The sequence below is a fragment of the Cynocephalus volans genome, chromosome 9, assembly GCF_027409185.1.
Source record: "Cynocephalus volans isolate mCynVol1 chromosome 9, mCynVol1.pri, whole genome shotgun sequence".
Lineage (NCBI taxonomy): Eukaryota > Metazoa > Chordata > Mammalia > Dermoptera > Cynocephalidae > Cynocephalus > Cynocephalus volans.
The window spans coordinates 35,173,787-35,197,355 of NC_084468.1; the positions used below are offsets into that span (position 1 = coordinate 35,173,787).

Consider the following 23,569-nt stretch of genomic DNA (forward strand, 5'->3'; position numbering starts at 1 on the left):
ATTCTGCCCTCACTCTGAAAAAAATGGGAATAGAATTTACCTCAAAGGACTTCTGTGAGGAATAGATGAGAAAATGCACCTAAAAGGCTTAGCTTAGTGTTAATTGTGGTACTCTTAGTGATGCCAGAGCCTACATGCAACTCTGGTGCAGCAGGACCAGCTTGTTATGGAGCCTGATGGGAGGGCTCGTCACCTGCCAGCCGCTGTGCCTATTACATCTTTGTGTAACCACTGATATTACATAATCTTTCCAACAACTCTTTGAATTAGAGACGATTTAGGCTTTCAAGATACCACATGCTAATAGGTGGTACCATCAGGATTTAAAGCTTGAAGTCTTAAGTGGAATAATAAATCATTTCTGGAGAGCAAAGTGTGGGAGAGATTTTATTTTTTTATATACCATTTGGTATTTATTTGAATGTCTTTTACCATGTCCATCTATTATTTTCAATTTTATATACTAGTTATTAATCTCACCAATATTCACTGCTCCCACCAAAAAGATAAAGAGAAACTTTGCGTTAATTTTTTTTTTAAAAAAAGGTCTTCAGTTTTCTTAGTAGAGGAGAAAAAGGCTAACCACCTTCCTGCAACTTTTCACAAGATCTCAAATTGCTGTGTTAAATTACATGCCCAGTTACTGGGGGTTTTCCTTCCCATTACAAACAACAAGTTTACATGGACTCTATAAGCCTTCTTTATTTTATCCCATTTTCCTCCATTTACCAATTCTTCTACCTTTTGATCAGTAACTATATTTTACACATAATCATTTACTTATCAATTCTAGTCACTGAAGCATCCTACAATTTAAAACAAGTGCCTAATTCTATTTGCTTTAGCAAGACATCTTTGGGCTTATAGTCTCTTTACTAGAATATAAAACTACTAAACAGATTACAAGAATATTCTCAAGCAGAAATGTAATGCAAATTCTAATACATAAGCTCATCCTCACTTCAAAATCTTATGAGAAGGGCTCATCTTATGTTCAAACTCTGGTTTGTCTCTTTCAGGCATCTGCCAACTTCCTTAAAGGGCCAGATAGCAAATATTTTAGGCTTTGTGGGCCAACAGGCAAAACTGAGGATATTATGTAGGATTTGTATAACTATTTAAAATGTAACCATGTTAAAATGTAAAAAACACTCTTAGCTCATCCATGGCTGGCCAGATTTGGCTCACTGGTCATAGTTTGCCAACGCATGGTTTATGTGCTAAATTTCCTCCCTTTCTTGCATCATCTGAAAAAATGATGTAATATCCTTTTCTCTAAAAAGTGAGGAGTCATTTTTTCCCACCTAATGTCTGACTGTTATGATTCATTAGTTACTTGCGCCATGACAAAAATTATACCTACACAGTTGATGCAGAATGTTTTATTTATGTATATATTATCTGATACAGATGTCTCTGTCTTTATCTTTAAAATTGTCTCCCTCTTCTTATCGAACAGCAGAATTCCTAAAGGATGAGACCTGTATCTGTTTAATGCAGTTTGTATACTCTCTGCCGAGCACAAGCATCAAATGGACATCTGACATATTTCAATAATGATCAAAAGTAAAAACAACCACTGCAAATATAAAAAACAAGAGACATAGAAAAAAGCAGACGGAAATACACATAAAAAGATATTATTTTAGAATGATGCTACAGATAATTTGTAAAATCTACTTCTTTGAATTTATATATAAGATTATATTGGTTTTCTTATTTAAAGAACAAAGAAAAATTATAGTTAAGAATAAAATTGGCTGGCGGGTTAGCTCAGTTGGTTAGAGTGTGGTGCTAATAACACCACGGTCCAAGGTTTGATCCCTCTACCAGCCAGCAAGACAAAAAAAAAAAATAGAAATAAAAATGCAAAATCAAGGTAAATATTTTTGGCTCTTGGACTACAAAAATAATAATCAGTGAGGAAAACTAAGAAATAAAGGGGAGAGAAATGACCATGCTTCTGATTTTCTCTTCATGTTTAAGGAAAAAAAAAAAGCCTTTTAATACTTGGAGTGGAAATTAACAGTGATGATATTTTTGGTCTAAAAAAAATATGAATGACACATCTTATTAAAACAAAAGGAACAAAAGAACTTTAACCAGACTATACTTGTAAAGGTTATTTAGTATAGGAATTTCATGGCTTGAAAATACATATTTAATGACAAGCAAATGAACCGATGGCCAGGAAAACTGAAGAGTGCCTTTCCCTTTACAATGTGATATTAAAGTGCTGCTTATGGACAATCGTAAAGTAAAAAGGGTTTGAAGGTTAATTTTTATTTTATAAAAATTGACACCATTAAAACCAACATGATGATTTTCTACTCATCTAATAACTGAGCTAGCAATATTATAAAAATATGTAAAAAATATTCTAGATTCATAATTACTGATATGATACTACCCACATAGCTAGTATAAATTTAATGATTAAAAAAATAATTTTGTTCCTTAAAAACACTTGGCTCATTTACCATTTAATCAGATAGATATTTGCTATCCTGAAGTACCAAAATAAATCACAGATAAAAATGGCAATGTCTAAACTTTAGGTTTCTTGTTAGGTGGATCCTGAAGACTAAACTTTGGAATTTCACCAGAAGGAGCATACGGAATTCTTTTTGAAGACACCTTTTTGCCAATTGTTTCAATCTGAAGAAAAAAAAAGATTTTAAAAAGAGAACTATTAATAATTATAGTAAACAAATGTAAGAACGCTATAACGTAGTGAAATAAAGGGGAAAACCTAAATAAATTTTTCTTAATTTATTTTAATTAATTAATTATTTTTCCTGGCAGCACTGAATTCTAAATAAAAAAGACCTTCAACAAGTCGGTGACAAATTAACAGAACCAGATCAGATATTTCTGAATAGGTAGGTGAGGCCTTACTGGTACCTCTCCAAGACAGCTGGTGCAGAGAGGCACACAGACAGCTATCAAACACTGCCCCTTCTCTGCTCTGCTTGGACACTATGCTGACAGCAATCCCCCGGCATATTTCTTCACCCTCCCTAACTTACTCCACCTCTCCAGCCCCATACACTGCTCTGAGGAAATGGAAAGTAGCTCCTTCTTATTGATACTTTGGGACCCCTAGTAGAATTGAAATAGATGTAACATACAAGTGCACTGGTCTGGGCAGAGGCTTCTGTCAACTTTCTAAATGTTTCATAATTAACAAACTTTGAATTAGAAGAGGGTCAGCACCACTGAATCTCATGTGCTCTTCATTCAGACCTCTTACAGCACTGGGACAGTGCTGAGCACTGAAAAGTACAACATGAACACCTGCTGATTGACGGAGGGCCCGTTTCTCTGGGCACCCGGTGGTGTGGATGGCAGCTGTTACCATGTGGGAATGATGGTGCGCTTCCCAAGGCAGAGTGGAGCACTTCAGTCACCACCACAATTAAACCCCCCGCCCCTTGCCCAAGTCCTCTTTGAGTAAGGGAAGACAACAAGGGAATTGGTTCAGCTGGGAATAATAAAAATACCAACATATCACAACCATGCTGCCTTTTGCAGTTTTCAAAACACATCTATGTAGTTGCTTATTTGATTTTTATGATATGAGGTAAGGCAGGGCACATTCCGTCCCTATATGATAGGCAACTGATGACCCCCTAGACACTATGTAAGGGCAACCAACACTGAATGACCTTTAGATCACGAATTTAGGGAGGGAGTGGAGTAGTTACAAAAATTCCAGAGACTTCCCAGAGAACTGACATGTTTTCCTATAGGAGTGACATGTTGCCCCAGAGTTATGTTATTGCTAAATGAGAAAATATAAAAATTCTAAAGCCCACACAATGGGTTTAAAAAGCAAATGGACAAACAAAAAAACCAGTTCAGGATCATGATTACCTGGAAGCCAATGGTTTGTAGTTCGTTGTGGAGCCCATCCAGGACACGTCGTCCATCAAAGATAAAGGCTGGCTTTAGCATTTTTTTATGAATGCGTTCATAGTCCAATTCCTATAAAGGTATATATATCAAAGGAACAATTAGGACAAATACACGAACACATACTCAACCCCAACTGATACTAGGACACCTCTAGAATCCTGTCACCTCACCTTAAACATGTCCCACTCAGTACAAATAACAACAGCATGGGCACCATCACATGCGTCATATGGATCCTTGGAAATGGTCACAAGTCGGGACACTAAAACAACAGCAACAATGAAAAACCAGGAACGAGAAAGGAGTTACTTGAAATGTATTTTAACACTAGGATTGCAGGAAGAGTTGAGCATCTTACAAAAGTGAACAGTCTAGTCGAAGTGTGAATGAGAGTGATCGGGGGAGCCTGAAGCACACCCAAACCTTGCCCCAGAAGCATCTCCTCGGAACCCCTGGGGTTTTGTGGAATACGTTGGAAAGATCATTGGACTAACCCACAGCCGATCAAATCAAAGCTGATGACATAATGCCTAAGAGTTTTACTTTAGAGCAATGAGGTTGATAAGAGGGCATACCAGTGATATAAACGATGAAAACTGAATTAAAGTTTTCTAGAGAACAGTAAGTTTTGGAGTCTGTACTCAAAGCGATTCATGAGACTGAAAATCTTACCTTGGTCATCCTCTGAAACACCTGGATGAGAAAGATCCACAACTATTTGTTCCCTGGGTACTTTTGGATCATATATATGGAGGTGTGCACCTTCATCCATCAAATATTTGCTAATATATATACTAGAGGATTCTCTGAAGGAAAAAAAAATCAGTATTGCTAAAGTTTAAGTGGCATTCTAATACCAGGGAGTTTGAGACACAAGTGAGATTCTATTTCTTAAGCTGGCTGAGTAGTGAGGATATGAATATTTATTTTTATTCTTTATACTATATATGCATGTATATATACCCATATGTATTTCACACACACATCCACCAATCAAAAAATCAGGATAAGATGAAGAATTAACACATTCTCAAAGGTGCTGAAATATTTTAAAGAACTGATACCTCGTATCGCCAGTGTCCTTTTTGAATGCAAACCCCAAAATAGCAATCTTCTTATCAGTCACTGTATTAAACAGACTGTCTATGATCCGGGAGGCAAACCTCCTTCTCTGGTAGTCATTCATGTCTATGACCTGAAATTACATGTACAATTGTGCAAGGATGAATTAAAAGAGGTGCAGCCTATGACATACATGACTCAGAGTTTTATAATGAGTGCTACTATATCATTACAAGGGTTATATATTAACACGCGGTTAATAGATTAGTTATTAAGAAACTATTGTCTACAGATTTAAAAAGAAAAAGAGGCACTCATCCCTGCCTTAAAGCCATCCTAAAAATTTTTATTTTCATTTTGGCTTGATTTTCCATGCATCAAGGGCTTGGGAAATGAGCCCGAAGTGTTGGAAAATCAAGACTGCATATTTCACACAATGAACAGTAAGATAGAGCCACCATGCTGCATTCAGTGAAATGAAACTAAGAGTGCATGTTTTCCTTTAAAAAATGTTCATTTCCAGGGCCGGCCCGTGGCTCACTCGGGTGAGTGTGATGCTGATAACACTGAATCAAGGGTTAAGATCCCCTTACCGGTCATCTTTAAAAAAAAAATAAAAAAATAAAAAAATAAAAAAATAAAATGTTCATTTCCTTAGATTTCCTCCCACATCTATTGTTGAAATCTGAAAAATTATAAACTCAAGGGGAAAATATCAAGGAAAGGCATATCTACTGGCTAGTACCTTAGGCAAATTACTTAACATCTCTTAGCATCAACTAAAGCGTCATCCCTCATCTAAAAATGGGGGATACCTGCACTGGCCTGCAGCCAAAAAACAAAAATTAAAATGGGGGATAATTTTAGTAATGAGGACTAAATGAGACAATGCATACAAAGTACCCAAAAGAGTACCCAGTATGGGGTAAGCATTCAATAAACATTAAGTTTATTTCCCAGAGCTCATTCAATGCTTCCAATTTGAGAAGGGTTTCTAATTTTATCTCTGTGAATCTGAAAATGATGAAACAAATATCAACAGATGCAAACCACTTGCAAGCATTACAGTACAGTTTCTTCCTTTTATCTTTATTTTATGTCTTTCAAGACAGAGAAGAATTATAATTAAAGATAATGGTTCTTGTTTTACTCTGCGAGTGAATTTAGCTATGAAATTAAAAGAAATACTGGTTTGTCAGAAACGTCCATCACAGTTGATTAGCAAAAAAGACAAATGAAAAACACAAAAGCCCAGTAAATAAACCTAAAATAAGCAAATTAAATATAATAATGACTGAGTTCCTAGAATAAATAAATTCCATCAAAACATTTCACAGACAAAGAGTGACAGCTTTAATTAGAAGCTAATCAGAAGCTATTGACTATAAAGATTAATACCTGTTGCCAATAACGAGCTACTTCAGGCAAATTCAGAGCCTCACAGAGATAAACCAAATTCAGAACATCTTTTTGGAAGCAGCTCCCACCAAAACCTTAGGAAAGAAAACATTGACAGTATTTTCACGTAAGAACAAGACAATTGAATCATGTGATAAATTTCTTTATACTCTATCAGAGGGCCTATACTAAGATTTTTAATAATAAAATTCAGATGTTGGAAAATTAATGGGTTCATAAATTGTGTGGAATTTATGGGCAATAATCAAGTCTACAAGTGATTTCCAAATAATTTTCTAACTAAAGTTTCATTATGGCTACATTTGACTTTTTGTTTACTTTCATCTTCCGTTTTTTTCTCATGTATCTGGTATTATTGTCCCACATCTCTTATTATAGCACAGGGTTGGCAAACTTTTTTTTTTTTTTTTTAAAGATGACTGGTACAGGGATCTTAACCCTTGTCTTGGTGTTGTCAGGCTACACTCTCCCAACTGAGCCAACCGGCCATCCCTATATAGGGATCCGAACCTGTGGCCTTGGTGTTATCAGCACCACACTCTCCCAAGTGAGGCACGGGCTGGCCCTATGGGTTGGCAAACTTTAATGGTAAAGGGACAGATAGTATTTCAGACTTTGTGGTCCATACAGTCTCTGGTGCAAGTATTCAACTCTGCCATTGTTGCTCAAAAGCAGCCACATACAATATGTAATCAACTGGACATGGCTGTATTCCAATAAAATTTATTTTCAAAAACAAGCTGTGATCTGTATTAGGCCCGAGGGCCATAGTTTGCCCACCCTTGCTCTGGTGCACCGCAGTATGCAGTAAGGGATGGTATGGGCTTTGGAGTCAGCAAAACCTGGCCACTCATTAATTGTATTACTTTGAGCAAGTTGCACTAATTTCCTTGAACCCAAATAATCTCTAAGAAGGAATAACAGCACTCTCCTAACAGGTTATAAGAAGTAAATGAGATATATAACTCAGTTGGTTAGAACTGGGTGTTATAAAACCAAGGTCAAGGGTTTGGATCCCCCTGCCGGCCAGCCACCAAAAAAAATAAATAAAAAAGAAAGAATTAAATGAGATAATAAAGTTCTTATACTGAACCTGTTACACAATATGCCTTCAGTAAATAGTAGCTATTTTTATTAATGACAGCTAGAAGAAAATATTAAAAAGATATAAAAGGCCAGGGAAACCAGTATTGGGAAATAACAAACAGCTCCCAGAAATACTGGAAGGGCTGCCTACAGCCCAATCTGTAAAAGATTCTACTCACCTTTATACCAACCCTATTAACTTATATCCAAAAATACAGTCAATTCTCATTATTTGTGGTAGTTATGTTCTATAAAGTTGCCACAAACAGTGAATTGGTGAACACTGAAGTATTGCTCCTAGGTGAAATATAGGGTTAGGTTATGCAAGCTTCTGTTCACATTTTCGTGTTTTGTTATTGCAATCAATAGATAACCTTGTTCTATATGTGCTGTTTAAAGACACCTTATTTAATGTACAATATGATTCATTATCATTGAACTCAATGGCCAACAGCACTACAACCATGCCTGAATGAAGCTTCTCTGACACATTTTCTCCGTGAGGCACATCACAGCCTTCCTGTGCTTAGGACCACTAGATACACTTCAGCACTATACTTTGGGGTCATTTTAAACAGAGAAATCACCAACAAAAAGCACAAAAATGTGAAAACCTGGCTCTAAATAGACCACAAATAGGACACTTGTTTAAGGTATGAAGCTGAAACGAGAGGACACAGCATTTCCCGTTCAACCTCAGCTGGCTCAGCTGCATATCAGGCGACTCAAGTTCTTCATGGCTCTGTGCATGTCCAAGAAGCAAGAGTATTGATTTGAGGGTTACAAATAAATTTTAGCAAGTAGGCAAATTCACAAACACAGAATCCACGAATAATGAGGATTGACTTTATTTCACCAGGCCACATTTCCAGAAATGTATTAGTAGGAAAAACAAACTGTAGGGAAATTTTTTTCCTACTTGCTTAAATCAGCTGTTACTTGAGTTATTTTCTATACAGTCTCTCAAATTTATTCTTCCTAAATGTTCTAACTGTATACTAATTTCTTCCACCTAAAACACTGAGCTATGTTTATCCTACTAATCAGTCAGTAATTATTAAACAATATAACTAATTATTGCCTCACTTAGAAAGTCCCTGGTTGGGGCTGGGCAGTTAGCTGAGTTGGTTAGAGAGCAGCCTTATAACACCAAGATCCTTGGGTTTGGATTCCAATACTGGCCAGCTGCCAAAAAAACAAAGTCAGTCCTTGGTAGGTTAAAGCCCACGTTACATAATGGAATCTTTTTTTTAAAAAAGGATATTAAGTTAAAAAAAAAAAAAAACTTCCTTAAAGTTAGAGACCTCTGTAAATAAACCCACTTTATGTAGAAAAAAATTTTAACTTACCAACACTGGCTTTTAGAAACTTATTTCCAATTCTCTGGTCCATTCCAATGGCTGTTGCTACCTCTTCTACATCAGCTCCTGTTGCTTCACACAGGGCACTTATGGAGTTAATGCTGCTGATTCTCTGGGCAAGGAAAGCATTTGCTGCCTTTAAAGAAAAAGAGGGGGGATGTGGAAGTGTGATGAGCTAAAACAGCAATTTTGTATACCTGGATTATATTTCATTGAGTTGATGCAAATTACTGGGAGAAATAAAAGATGCTGGATGGGCTCAATTTGAGGAGACCATGGATGGGTTGGCAAGGGAAAATGTTCTAAATTAGAGAAGACAGATGATTAAGAAAAAGTATAAAAGGAGGCAAAGAGTGATAAAAAACAAATTACTATTTTAATGTACCTTCCATGTTATCTTATATTTCATTAAAATTTTAGTATTTTTCAGAATATTTATACCTGATATTTGATCCCTTGTGAAAATTATTTCATAATTTCAATGTGTAAGAATATTATCTTCAAAAGCAAAATCTTTTATCAATATTAAGAAAGTATCTGTGTAGCTTATCAAGTTTAAGAGAAATAAATACATGGCTTTAAATTTAACGGACAGTTGAATGCTATGTACTAACCAGTTTGGAAAGCTCTGAAGACCACGTATTAGTAGTGATGATCCTTTCTCTGGGAACCCAGTGCTCGTAGACAGCACACAGTGCCTGCACAGCTCTCTGGCCCTCTGGGGTTTCATCCCCTCCTATCAGTACTCTGTCTGGGTTCTTTAGGTCCTTGATAGCCGTTCCCTCTGCCAAGAACTCAGGGTTGGACAGCACCTAGAATCCCAATGTAAAGAAAAGTTTTAAGCAAGAATTAATCATGGGCAACTTTAAGGCATCAATATTTACATAAGAATAACCAGGTTCTAATGCTTCTTTTTTTTATACCTGTAAATTCAAGTTGGGTTTTGTGTTCGCATCAAATATACGACGAATACTTTCTGCTGCACGCACTGGAACCGTGCTTTTCTCGGTCACAATTTTGTACCCATTTGAGTTTTGCACAATACGTCTAGCACAAGCTTCAATATACTTCAGATCTGCTGCCCGGCCTTTCCCCATTCCATAGGTTTTTGTTGGAGTGTTCACCTGATGAAAACATGAGATAAAGAACAGAGAACCTGTGAGATATTCAGTGATTTCAAGGAATACCCTGGACTATCAATTAACTAGTCAAGTGGAAAGTTAACCACCATCAGTAACCCTCTATGAGTTCCATAGAAATAATACATTTTACAAATATAATCACTAGAAGAAAGAGTTTGAAGCATCTGGAGAACTCATTCAATAAATTTTGGTTGAGAAGCTACTATATGCAAGAGAACTTCAAAAAGTTCATGGAAAAATAGCATTAAATAATAAGAAGAATCTTTCCATATACTTTTTGAAGTACCCTCATATATGCCAGATACCAGGGCAAGCAGGTTCCAAGCTCAGCCCTGGAGATATAAATGAATGGACAGTTCTCATCCTAAATAAGTTCACAGTCTGAAGTGAAATGTAAGTTTTCTCTTCTTTCCTTTCCTTATTGTATGTAACATATTATCATGGTCTTTAGTAAATAACTTGAAACTCCTTCCTTATTCTCCTTTTTTTATAGCCCTATATCTACAGTTTTTTAAATGTTTGCAATATGGGCTGGCCAGTTAGTTCAGTTAGTTAGAGTGTGGTGGTGTAACACCAAGGTCAAAAGGGTTGGGATCAGGGCCGAGCCCGTGGCGCACTTGGTAGAGTGCTGCGCTGGGAGCGCAGCGACGCTCCCGCCGCAGGTTCGGATCCTATATAGGACTGACCGGTGCACTCACTGGCTGAGTGCCGGTCACGAAAATACGACGACAAAAAAAAAAAAAAAAAAAAAAAAAAAGGGTTGGGATCCCCATATCAGTCACCCACCAAAAAAAAAAGTATTTGTGAATGATATTACAAAAAAGGAAGTTTTGGGGGGTGTGTGGGGGGGGGTGGGCAATACGGGGAAACTTTTTTTTTTAATACTATGTCGACAAAGACTTTCAAATAAAAAAATAAAAATTAAATAATGAGTCCAGAGTCAAGGCATTTAGTTTTAGCTTAGCTGCAGCATGTAACCTTAGGGAAGTGTGGCTGCCTCTGCCTCAGTGACTTCATTGGAAATGAGGATAACATGTTCTCTAAAAATTAACACGGGAAAGCATGGTGCTACTAATGCCAACGTCAGGGGTTCTGATCCCCGTACTGGCCAGCTGCAAAAAAAATAAAATAAAATAAATTTTAAAAATAAAAATTAACATGAGTGTTAGAATGCTCTGACAAAAATGAAAGTGTTCTGAAAAGTCTAAAACTTTACCGAAATAGGAATTTTTTTTTTTTTTTTTTTGGACCGTTAAGGGGATTGCAACCCTCGGCAAGGTGTTGTCTGCACCACACTCAGCCAGTGAGCGCACAGGTCATCCCTATACAGGATCCAAACCCGCAGCCTCGGGGCTACCAGCACCGCACTCTCCCGAGTCAGCCACGGGGCCGGCCCCAGGAAATATTTTTTAATCAATAGTAAGTTGTGCCAATTCTCTTCTCTTTTTTTTTTGTCTTTTTTGTGACCGGTAAGGGGATCACAATCCTTGGGGTGGTGTCATCCAAACCGCGCTCACCGGCCATTCCTATATAGGATCCGAACCCTCGGTGGGAGCTCCACTGAGCTCCCAAGCGCCGCACTCTCCCCAGTGCGCCACTGGGCCGGCCCCAATTCTCTTCTCTTGATGAGCGTATAATCTAAGGAGAAACTAAATAAAGGAAACAAGCCCAAATAAATAAAAACTTGAAGACTGTGCTGAGGTGTGAATAGGAGGAGGAAAAAGTTGTTTACGTGCATGGAACAACTTAGGGCAAGACTCAGATGACGTCAGGGTGCAATGGAGTACAGAAGGGGAAGACGGCTGATGGGCTAAGGTATAATTGGAGGGAGATGGGAGAAGATCAGACAGCTTCCTTCCGTAAAGGAGCTCTAAAGGTAACGATTGAAAACTGATCCCTACAAAATGATTCCTGTCTGGAATTTGCTTAAAAATAATATGGGGCAGGAGGGAAGGGAGGAAAATTGTAAGTGAGGGCTGGCCAGTTAGCTCATATAGAGTGCGATGTTATAACACCAAAGTCAAGGCTTCAGATCCCTGTACTGGCCAACCGCAAAAAAAATAAAAAGAAAAGTAGTAAACGAAACAAGATCAGTCATGATAATTGTTGAGGATGTAGAAAGGGTAAATGGAGGTCATTATATTAATGTCTTCATTTTTTGCAGAAATTTGATATTTTCCATGATGAAAAGTATATAATAAGGAAACAAAAACACTGCTCCAGAGAATGGGAACTAGATGGTAGACTGAGTTATACAGTAAAAAATTAACAGGCACACAAAATAATAGCTTGGACAGACTCAGGACAGCTCAGGCTGGATCGGCAGAGAGGCAAGTGTAAAACCAACTGTTTGTAGCAGGCCACCCTAAGACAGGACTCCAATGCCTGAGAACAGATTATTTATAAATGTCCTTTTAGAGAAAATTCCCCTATTCCCATTCCATGTTCTGGTCATCCAAATGTTGGACTAAGGTAACTTCTTGATTTTCTCCAAGTATCTACGTACTCCAAAATATTTTCTCATGTTTTATGCATCTACACTAACTTTTTGCAAGTTTAAATAGGAGGTGGGTAGGTGAGTCACAGGAGCTGCATCACTTTCTCTGAAATGATTAAGGAGGCTATAAAGAGAGACTGAATTCATAACACGGTTTTACCACTGGCTTCACTACCACTTTCTCCTGGAGTTCACATGTCCTCACAGCTGCTTTTGTCTCGCCAGTCAGAAAACAACCCCTTATTCAACAATTTGTAATCATTAACAATATACATAATCATTTCAACAGCATCTACAGTCTATGGACCCTATAATGTTTCTTTGCTCAATCTCATGGGACTCTGCCAAAGCTCACATCACTGACGTTCCCTTTATATCCTAAGGCCATAAAGGAATTGAGCCATATGATGCCTTAGCTCAGCCACCAAGCTATACCATCACATACATAATATTTGAGTAGATGGTTACTAGAGCAGTAAGAAATAAGTTGCCTTGGTCCCAATATTGAATTATTAGAATTTAATCCCAAATGTTTGTTCTATGTTTTTCATTACAAAGGTACAACAGTTCAGCCATATTATAAGTTGAAGGTGTCTGTGGGCTAGCATGATAACCTAACTAACATATGCCAAGTCCCAGACAATTAATTTAAAATGACCTTTGGAACATAACTCATTTAGATAGAAGATGCCTGCAAGGTTGCAAAATGATTCTCTTTATCTCACCTCTGCTAACCAGTAGAAACAAGAAGTGATGAAATACATAAGAAATATATCATCACTTGTGCTCACATGTTACTAAGACTCCCTAGTTCTAGATCTCAGATTAGAACTTTCTCTAATTTTATTTGTTCAATGACTTGAAATGATATTTGATTGGATGATTATAGGATTTGGTGAACTGTCAGACAAAGTGACAACCAAAATTTAACTGGACATCTCTATACTGAGCAATGTTGTGGCTTAATACCAATGAGTTCACTATTAAAATATAATTAAGGGCCAGCCTGTGGCTCACTTAGGAGAATGTGGTGCTGATAACACCAAGGCCACGGGTTCGGATCCCTATATAGGGATGGCCGGTTAGCTCAATTGGGAGAGTGTGGTGCTGACAACACCAAGTCAAGGGTTAAGATCCCCTTACCAGTCATCTTAAAAAAATAAATAAATAAAATAATAATAATAATAATAAAGTACAATTAAACTTTTATATAGACAAGAATACATTAAAATTCACACAGCAAAGGAAAATACTTACAGAAATAAATACAAGATCAGCTTCTTTAATGGCATCATCAATATTGGTAGAAAAAAATAGATTTTTTCCTCGACAGGATTCAACCACTTCTTTTAGTCCTGGCTAGAAAGAAAAAAGAAAAGATGTTGTGCGTACAGTTTACCAGTCATATCAGGTAACCTAATAGTATAAACTTACATTTGTTAAAGGGAAAGGTTTAATTTAAAGGTCTGGATTTGCTCTCAAATAAAATCTTTGTAGAAAAGTCAAAGATCATATGCCAAAGGCCATAAGTGTACATTATATAACATTACTAAATAAAAATTGAACTTGCCATTGAGCTTGCCACAATTAGATCAGCAGCTCATTTTAATGCTTTGTCATTCTTTACCATGTGCCTATTTCATAAGTTAACTATTAACTCAGTATCAACACAACTTTCAGAAAACTGAAGGTCCTCTGTGATTTCAAGCAAACATTTGATTTTGCACTGTCATTATGAATTCAGATTTTTACTCCCAATAATTCAGGCCAAATAACTGGTTATAAAAGTCAATATTCACTCTATATAAACATAAATATATATTTTTCTAAGTCCTATTGTAAGAAACACTTCTACTGAAAAATTTTTATTATTTTTCCCCATACAATTTAATAGGAGATATATATATATATATATATATATATATATGTTAAGGATACTGAGGGCCAATCAACAAATATTCTTGCCAAAAGAAAAAACAAAAAGCCTAAATCTGAAAAGACCTGTTCTCTAGATACAACTACCAATTTCCATAAAATACAGGATACAGAAAAATAAGTTAAAAAACCCAAAGGGGGGGGCCGGCCCGTGGCTCACTCGGGAGAGTGTGGTGCTGATAACACCAAGGCCACGGATTCGGATCCCATACAGGGATGGCCAGTTCGCTCACTGGCTGAGCATGGTGCTGACAACACCAAGTCAAGGGTTAAGATCCCCTTACCGGTCATCTTTGAAATAAATAAATAAATAAATAAATAAACAAACAAACAAATAAATAAATAAATAAATAAAATAAAAAATAAAAATAAAAAACCCAAAGGGGACTCAATCAGTAAAATCCAGACCGTGAGAATTCTTTTTTTTTTTTTTTTTTTTTTTTGTGGCTGGCCGGTCTGGGGTTCTGAACCCCTGACCTTGGTCAGAAGGTAGTTCTGCTAACACCAAGTAAACTAACTGGCCAGCCCTAGACTGTGAAAATTTCTACAGGATAAACAAAGAGCCTTCTTCAACTAATAAAATGAAGAGGAAAAAAGAGAGAGAGAGAAAAGGGGGGCAGGGATTAAAATACTGTGAACCTAAAAGGCACTTCAGTGATATTAAGCTATCTCAACATACGGATCTTACTTGGATCCAGATTCAAATTAACTGTAGGGGGAAGAATATGTATAAGAATTCTTAATAGTAAGAAATTTTTGTTAAGTTTTTTAGTAGTTATATGGTGACATGCTTACATTTAAAAAAAGAATTATCTTTTAGAGATACACAATAAAACGTTTATGGATGAAAATTATAATTAGGGTGGTGGTAGTTGGGAGAGGAGACTGGCCACTTAATAACTGTTGAAACAGGATAATGGGCACATGGAAATTCATTGTTCTATTATCTCTGCTTTTATTACATGTTTGAAATCTTACATAATAAAAAACAAAAATAAAACAAAACAGACCTAAACCACTGAAATGTACTCTTCTTGGAAAAGAAGCTTCAATCAGTATGCTCAATGTTATGGATGTTTAGAAAACTATCCATAAAGTAAAGTGAAAGCCACTTCAGGGGCACAGGTCTAGCATTATACCCAGAAGCAACTTGCTCTTCTTCAGGATTCTGAGGCCTTTTAACATACAATTGGAGGAAGTATAAAATGTCAATTTAAATTTCCATTAGTTTGAGTAAAACGTATAATAGAACCAGCAAAATATATGAACCACTACAATCATAAGTATGATGTCACCAATCAGGAACAGGTTTCCTTGGTTATTTTCACTAGGTGTTAGAAAATGAGAGAAAAGGTTATAGAGTCGGGATTTTGCAGACAACAAGATTTAATTCAGTCCTATATATAAGGGTACTTCAAAAAGTTCATGGAAAAATAGAATTGAAAGATAACACAAGGTTTTCCATGAATTTTTTGAAGTACTATTGTATAATCTCCTAATATTTAAATTAAAGTAACTAGGGGGCTTGCCAGTTAGCTCAGTTGGTTAGAGTGCAGCATTATAACACCAAGGTCACAGGTTCTGATCCCTGTACTTGCCAGCTGCCAAAATAAAAATAAAAATAAAAAATAAATTAATTAAAGTAACTAAAATCAAAGCAATGCAGAATTTATATACACATAATAAGATCTCAAAATGAACAGCTACATAATTCTATTAAAATCAATGGGATATTTATAGATATCCAAAACTAATGCAGAAGCAGTTAATAAGATAGGCCTATCTCTTATTAGATTCATTATGTAAATATCATAATTGGTATTTAAGAGTCTGGCCAATTATCTCAGTTTATTAGAGCATGGTATTATAACACCAAGATGAAGGGTTCAGATCCCTGTACCAGCCAGCCACAAAAAATAATAATAATAATAATTCACATGTTGGGGTTTTTTTTGTTTTGTTTTGTTTTTTTGCAGCTGGCATGTACGGGGATCTGAACCAATAGGGTACTTTTTTTTTTTTTTTTTTGTCTTTTTCATGACCGGCACTCAGCCAGTGAGTGCACCGGCCATTCCTATACAGGATCCGAACCCGCGGCGGGAGCATTGCTGTGCTCCCAGCGCCGCACTCTCCCGAGTGCGCCACGGGCTTGGCCCCCAATATGGTACTTTTTATGAAAGAACTCAAACCCTTTCACAGGGTAAAATTATCTTTCATTTTACTCAGAAAAAAACAAAGCAAGTTATCCATTTTTAAAACAAAATAGTTATTAAATTTTTTCTTAATGAACAGAGTTAACAAAAAAGCAATGACTATTCAGTAAACAGGGTAACACAAGAGTTTGAACTGTTAAATATTAACAGTATTTACTGTGTTATTTTCTCAGTAATTAATGTAATGAGTGAGAGAACATTAACAGTAAATCAGAGCCCACCGTCTGCCCTCTCCTAGTCACTTCTGACACCCAAATTACCATCATTCTGAATTCTATCATCATAGATTAATGTGCCTATTTTTGAACTTTATACAAATTAAATTATATAGTATGTACTCCTTTGTGTCTGGCAACATTACTTTTGTGAGAATTTAGCCATATTCTTGAATGTAGGAACAGTTTCATTGATTTTCAACACAGTATAGTATTTTATTGCAGAATTATACTATAATTTATGTATCCATTCCATTGCCGATTAACACTTAGGTTGTTTCCCATGTCTTTTGGTACACATATTCATGCATTTAGATACACACCTAGGAGTGGAATTGCTGGGTCACAGACTACACATATTTTCAGCTGTAGTAGATACCAAGTGGCTATACCAATCTACATTCTTGAAAGCAGTATATAAAATTCCAATTGCTCTACATTCTTGTCAACAGTTGGTATTGTCAGTAATATTATTTTAACCATTCTGATGGGTGTCCTTTAATTTTGAAGATTACAATATACTGTTGGCAGAATTAATTACTGAATGTTTAGATGTAAGTATGGCTTACAGGGTTTCAGATGGCTTGCAACCCTTTTATGAATATCAGAATTATAACTCTTCATCAAGTTATCTTTCCAAAATGTTTCAAAAATAATTCCCCAGAACCAAATATAGTAGTAATGGCATACATATAACAGGGAAAGAAATGCTATAATATGGAGATATTTAAAGTACTATTATGGGCAGCTCATCTGGTAGAAGAAAGGGTAAAGCACAAACAAAAGGGTAAAAGTAAAAGTGTAAAACCACATACACAGAGGGTTTGTTTTTCATCCAAAATCTGAATCAGATATGAGTAAATCTGTGATCTTGAGTGGCTTTTTCATAGATTCCTATATCTCATATGCCTATAAACAGCAGCAGATTTATCCTACAGATAAAATTTAGTTGAGACTTCCCTTCTAAAGGTCTAACACAACTAAAGACTATGATTGATAACAGTCTTATAAATAGCCAAGCTTTTCTGGGGGGAAAAAGAAAGCATATACTAATGTTGGATAGAAAATGCTAAGATTTTTAAATGTTGGATTTCAAAAGCATAATATCATGAGCTCATTTTACAGTGAATAATAAAAAATGAAACCCAGATAGCTCAGTAAAATAGTTAGAAGCATATTTTCCTAATTATAAATTCTTTAAATTCACAGAAACAGTAAAATTCCCAGTTAAACTAATTTGTGGCACTAAACTTTCTAAATATGAAAGACGCCATTTATCTATCTAAAGTACACTTGATATAAGTACAATAATCCAAAAGTATATTCGACTTACATCAGTTAACACTATAAACAACTGCAGTTTTATTTTATTTTTACAGAATACTTTTTTTTTTTTTTTTTAAAAGATGACCGGTAAGGGGATCTTAACCCTTGATTTGGTGTTGTCAGCACCACGCTCAGCCAGTGAGCGAACCGGCCATCCGTATATGGGATCCGAACCCGGAGCCTTGGTGTTATCAGCACCGCACTCTCCCGAGTAAGCCACGGGCCGGCCCCAGAATACCACTTTTTAACTTTATTATTATAAAATGGAAATAATACTAACAGACAAAATTTAAAAATTAGAGAAGAGGAAAAATTACCTGTAATATTACCACACTAATACAACCATTATTAATATTCTGATATACTTCTTTCCAGTCTTTTTTCTAAGCATACTTAACATAATTGTAATTTTTAAAATTTGTCTTTTACAAACATCTTTCTGCTAACATAACTGTAATTGTAATGTCCATAATATTTTGTACCAAGGTTTTTTTCATTAATTTCTTAGTTGCAGTCACAGATTTTTACATTAATAGTGCATATAATTTAACAAGGCAGTAAGAAAAATAAAGACCATAAGAACAAAGAGTTGTTTAATATGTTTACCTCATAAATAGGAAGTGTAGGAGAATTCCATGCATTGATTCTTGATTCATTGACATCAACAACCGTTACCCTGATTTTAGGGCACATTTGAGCAATGACACTACATGTGGGTCCTCCAACATAACCTGCACCGATGCAGCAGATCTTCTTAATTTCAAACATGATTGTACTAGAAAGGAAATAATAAGACTGTTCTAGTATGGAAAGAGAAAATATAAAGAAATCATACTGTACATTCATCACATTTTATAAAAACTGTTAAGGTGACAGATATCTGGAAAGATTTCCTACGTTCACTCACAGGAATTATGAAAGTAATGACTTAAAAAAATAACATTCCAATTGGATGACCTAGCCTGTTTTGGGCTGCACTACCATGAAAACATACGGAAAAAATTATAGTAACCAGTATTACTGAAGAGCCACAAAGATTACAATGACCTAATGTTTAGAAAGTCAAGTATTTCTTTTGATTAGGGTCACCAAAAAAATAAAGTCAAGAAGCAAAATAAAATAAACCTTCTGGCACACTAGGACAACTTTGATTGCTGAGAGAAATTCCAAGGGTGAACATACCAGTGCAATTCTTGCTGAAATAAATGCTGGTGTACAAAGGTGAGTTTACAACAGGTTTAGACTAAAATGACAGATATTAAGATACCATCCAGAATGAGCCACTGAGATTAAATTCCCTACACACTTAATTTGGCTTCAGTAGATTATTTTTACATACTGGGCAATGATCTTAAACTTTATTTCAACTCTAATCAGAAACCATGAGATTGGGCCGGCCCGTGGCTCACTCGGGAGAGTGTGGTGCTGATAACACCAAGGCCCCGGGTTCGGATCCCATATAGGGATGGCCGGTTCGCTCACTGGCTGAGCGTGGTGCTGACAACACCAAGTCAAGGGTTAAGATCCCCTTACCGGTCATCTTTTAAAAAAAAAAAAAAGAAACCATGAGATTGTTAAAGGAAAGTAATTTCTGTAGTTACTAAAGCTGTTACACAGATTTTGAAAGGTAAAAAAAAGCCATTAGGTGAATTGATTCACAGTAATCAAAATTACAAGGGACTGATTATACATAAGAATGTCCATGTATCCATTATAATGAGAACTGTCAAACTGATCAGATTGTTAGAATTTTAGTCTGCCAAGACCTCAGAGATCATCTAATGGAACCCCTTCATAGATTCCAAAGAGAAGGAAAATGGTAATCAGAGAGTTTAAGAATTTGCTAGTACATCCCTGCATGGATCAGAAAAGGTACTCTGGAAGGTGGGCCTAATTTGAATGCCTGGCAATAATATCCCTATTATGAAAAAAGATACACAGAGCACATAATTAAAATTATCAATTCCCTTTGGTCTGAATATGTATTAGTCTAACAACATTCTAAATCTTCATCTGGTCCTCCGGATACACCTCCCTACTGGAAGAGAACGAGCTGACTAATCCATACTAGTGTCCTGGTCAGTTTGCAGCTTCACTGTATTAATAAACAACTAAGCTGGCTTATAAATCAATCTTTAATGGTCATAATTAGCAGATATCAACTCATAGAGTCTGATTCCCTAATGACTTTAAAAACTATAAAAAGAGAACTTTAGTAAAACAGTAAAAATGGGCAGAATGTGGAATCACGATTCTACTAAAGAGATAAATGTTCTGAACAAAATACATACAAAAAGGTTTTTTTCATTTACATTTTGTTTTGAGTAGGTAATACATTCAGATGGTTCAAAATTAAACCTGTTATAAGATGGTTGATGGAGTTTGGATGTGTTGTCCCCTCCAAATCTCATGTGGAAATTTGATCCCCGATGTGGCAGTGCTGGAAAATGATTGAGTCATGGGGGCGGATCCCTTATGAATGGATTAATGCTCTCCCTGGAGGAAGGGGGATTAATGACTGAGTTCTCGCTCTATTAATTCCTGTGAGAGTTTGTTGTTTAAAATACCCTGGCACCTCCTCTCTTTCTCTTGCTTCCTCTCACCGTGTGATCTGCTTGTACCTACCGGCTGCCTGTCGCTTTCCAGCTGCCTGTCACTTTTCCTCCATGAGTAGAAGCAGCCTGAGGCCCGTGCCAGATGCAGCTGTCCCAGAATCATAAGCCAAATAAACCTCTGTTCTTTATAAATTACCCAGTCTCAGGTATTTCTGTTATAGTAACACAAAATGGACTAAAACAATGGTATATACGAGAAACCTCACTCCTACCCCATCCCTATCTACTTTTCTACTCCCTACTTTGCATCCATAAGCAACCCATTTTTTTCTTGTGTATCCTCCCAGTGTTTTTTATGCAGCTACAAGTAGATATACGTATATATTCTAATATCTTCTTTCTCAATTAAAGAGGTAGAATATCATATCCACTACCAACACCTGGCTTTTTTTACTTAATGCATTCTGAAAATACCTACCTACCCCACCCCCGTTTTTTCAGTTACATTGCATTCCACTGAGTGGATATACTTACCAAGAAATACTAAAACCATGCTAAATCTGGTAGATTATCTTCTTAATAACCTAAATAAGTGACTTCTGTTTAAATAGCTTTAGTTCAGATGGCTTACCATAATATTTTTGCAGTGATTGACCAGAATTCTATCATGGTCTTTTCTTTAGCTACCTAAAGAACTTCAGCATGTCTCCTCAGAATTCCTTCCTATCCACTTTGATTGGGAGACCATATTCCAGCTTGCCTTATATACAACAGCTGGGGTAGACTAATGATGGTAGGTGGACCTGTATTGCAGAACTGGATGTGTTTTAGGTATCCCTGTCTTGCTACTTCATATGAAGTACGGCTTGTAGGTGACAATGGAAGGGCCGGCCCGTGGCTCACTCGGGAGAGTGTGGTGCTGATAACACCAAGGCCGCGGGTTCGGATCCTATATAGGGATGGCTGGTTAGCTCACTGGCTGAGCGTGGTGCTGACAACACCAAGTCAAGGGTTAAGATCCCCTTACCGGTCATCTTTTAAAAAAAAAAAAAAGAAAGAAAAATTACTGAAGAAGTTGGATGTACAATCTGTGCAAGTCCAAATAAACTATCACCTGGAAGTTTCAATAAACTCCTTAATAAACTTTAATATGGAGATTGATACAGTGTAAGTGATACACTTTGCATGACACAGATGTCTTTTGATTCCATTTTCTAGTTCAACTTTTATGTACCCTCTGGCCCTCTACTGTGCTGTCAGAAAAATGGGAGTGTTTGCTTACTGAATGGGTCATTAAGAAATGAGTTTTTATCACTGTACTTTGGGAGAGTCACAACAAACCAAGCTATTCTGAAACTACTCTTCATGTAAAATTTCATAAATTCAGACAACCATTTCAACCTAGAAGACGTCAATAACAAATTAACGAGTTCCCGACTACAGTCTAAACAGAATATAATCCCTCTATCCCTACCCCGCTTCGGCATACTCTTCTTAGGTACCCGGGAGCTAAACAATGGGCTTATGGCTTGATACATCAACTTCACACATCATTTTAGTCATTCCCAGAAATTAAATACTAAAAGATGTCTGATCCAAGGAAAATATTTAATCAATGAGAAAGGCAGCGTTAACTTTATATCTAAAGGGTATCTTATAAAGCTGTGGAAATAGCAAGAGGGAAGATGGAGTTTACTTATCAGTTATAAATTTTATGTTAGAGAAAGGAGTACAGCAGTGGGAGAAGAAATGCGATCCTTTCAACCAGGGTAACATACCTTAAACTAGATGCTGGGTACTAACAAGCACATCTCAGAGCAGACAGTTAGTTCTTTCATTTCCAGAACCCCCTTGAAGAAACAGACCAGGCTACTGTTCTTCATTTCTTAGAGGATTTGCAGAAACTCAAAGACTCACTGTGTCTTTGGGGCCAGTCAATGTACAGCTACTTCTCTGTATATCCATGAATAGCTCCCTACTAGTGAATCTGTCTTTTCTATATACCAGAATTCCCAACCCTACTCAATTATCATCCTATATATAGGATGATAGTTATATATATATATACATTATAATATAATATCATATATATATATATTAAATTTTCAAGATCTCACACAAACATGGTTTCCTGAAGTACCCAAGAAAGGCCTTCCATGACATGAAATAGGGCAATTATGTGGGGCCAACAATGGATTCCAGGACAGCCCATACAGCACGATAGTCTTACGATCTCGCCTTCAAAAAGGCTTTCTGGCTTCGTTTTCTCTTTGGTTTCTCAGGAGGGGCGGCCAAAGAAAAGCAGCGGCCTCCCAGGTGAGAAAGCTCTAAACACAAACAAAAGGCTACAACTCTGAGACCAAAAGGAGGTCCCCCCCAAAGAGAGAACCTCTTCCTTCGGTGGGCTTTCGGCTCTTTCAGATGGCGGGGAAATCAGAAGGTGATAAAAGCCGAAAGAGAAAGGGCTCAAAGTCTCATGAGTTTTGAACAAAAAGCCCAGACTATTCCAACCCCAAGGCAGCAGATCCAAAACGCCACTCCCGCCCTGAGCCCAAGAGAGGAGATGCGGGTCGGGAGACGGGAAGCCCGGGACCCAGCCCAGGGAGCGACCGGGAGCAGCGCGCACGCCCCCGCCCGGCTTCTTCCCCATCCCGCTGGAGCATCCCGCCCGGGCGGCGGGGCCAGCCGGGGAAAGGCGCTTACCCACTTCCAAGCCCCGAGCGCGGCAGCTGCTCGTAGCCCGAACGCTGGGACGGCACCTTACTCCGCTCAGCCAGATCTCACCTCCCCACACGCCCCTCCCCCAGGCTGCCAGGCGCCGCACCCCGAGTCCCGGGCCG

General features: G+C 37.0%; 1 protein-coding gene across 1 annotated transcript; it reads right to left on the reverse strand.

Annotated features, from left to right (window-relative positions):
• Positions 1-1,364: 1,364 nt before the first annotated feature.
• On the reverse strand, positions 1,365-23,569 carry UGDH (UDP-glucose 6-dehydrogenase). Its single transcript, XM_063107966.1, has 12 exons — positions 23,433-23,569; positions 18,781-18,949; positions 13,743-13,844; positions 9,770-9,970; positions 9,461-9,658; positions 8,835-8,982; positions 6,379-6,473; positions 4,983-5,113; positions 4,591-4,724; positions 4,089-4,180; positions 3,877-3,987; positions 1,365-2,658 (listed from the first exon to the last, which is right to left on the reverse strand). Exons 2-12 carry the CDS (start codon positions 18,940-18,942, stop codon positions 2,548-2,550), a joined length of 1,485 nt encoding a protein of 494 aa, XP_062964036.1. The 5' UTR covers positions 18,943-18,949; positions 23,433-23,569; the 3' UTR covers positions 1,365-2,547.

Coding starts and splice junctions, on each gene's coding strand:
- UGDH (XM_063107966.1), bottom strand. CDS start 18,942: ATGTTTGAAATTAAGAAGATCTGCTGCATCGGTGCAGGTTATGTTGGA. Junction 8,983..9,460: donor CTTCAGAGCTTTCCAAACTG/GTTAGTACATAG, acceptor TTTTCTTTAAAG/GCAGCAAATGCTTTCCTTGC. Junction 4,181..4,590: donor TGTTTCAGAGGATGACCAAG/GTAAGATTTTCA, acceptor CTGTTGTTTTAG/TGTCCCGACTTGTGACCATT.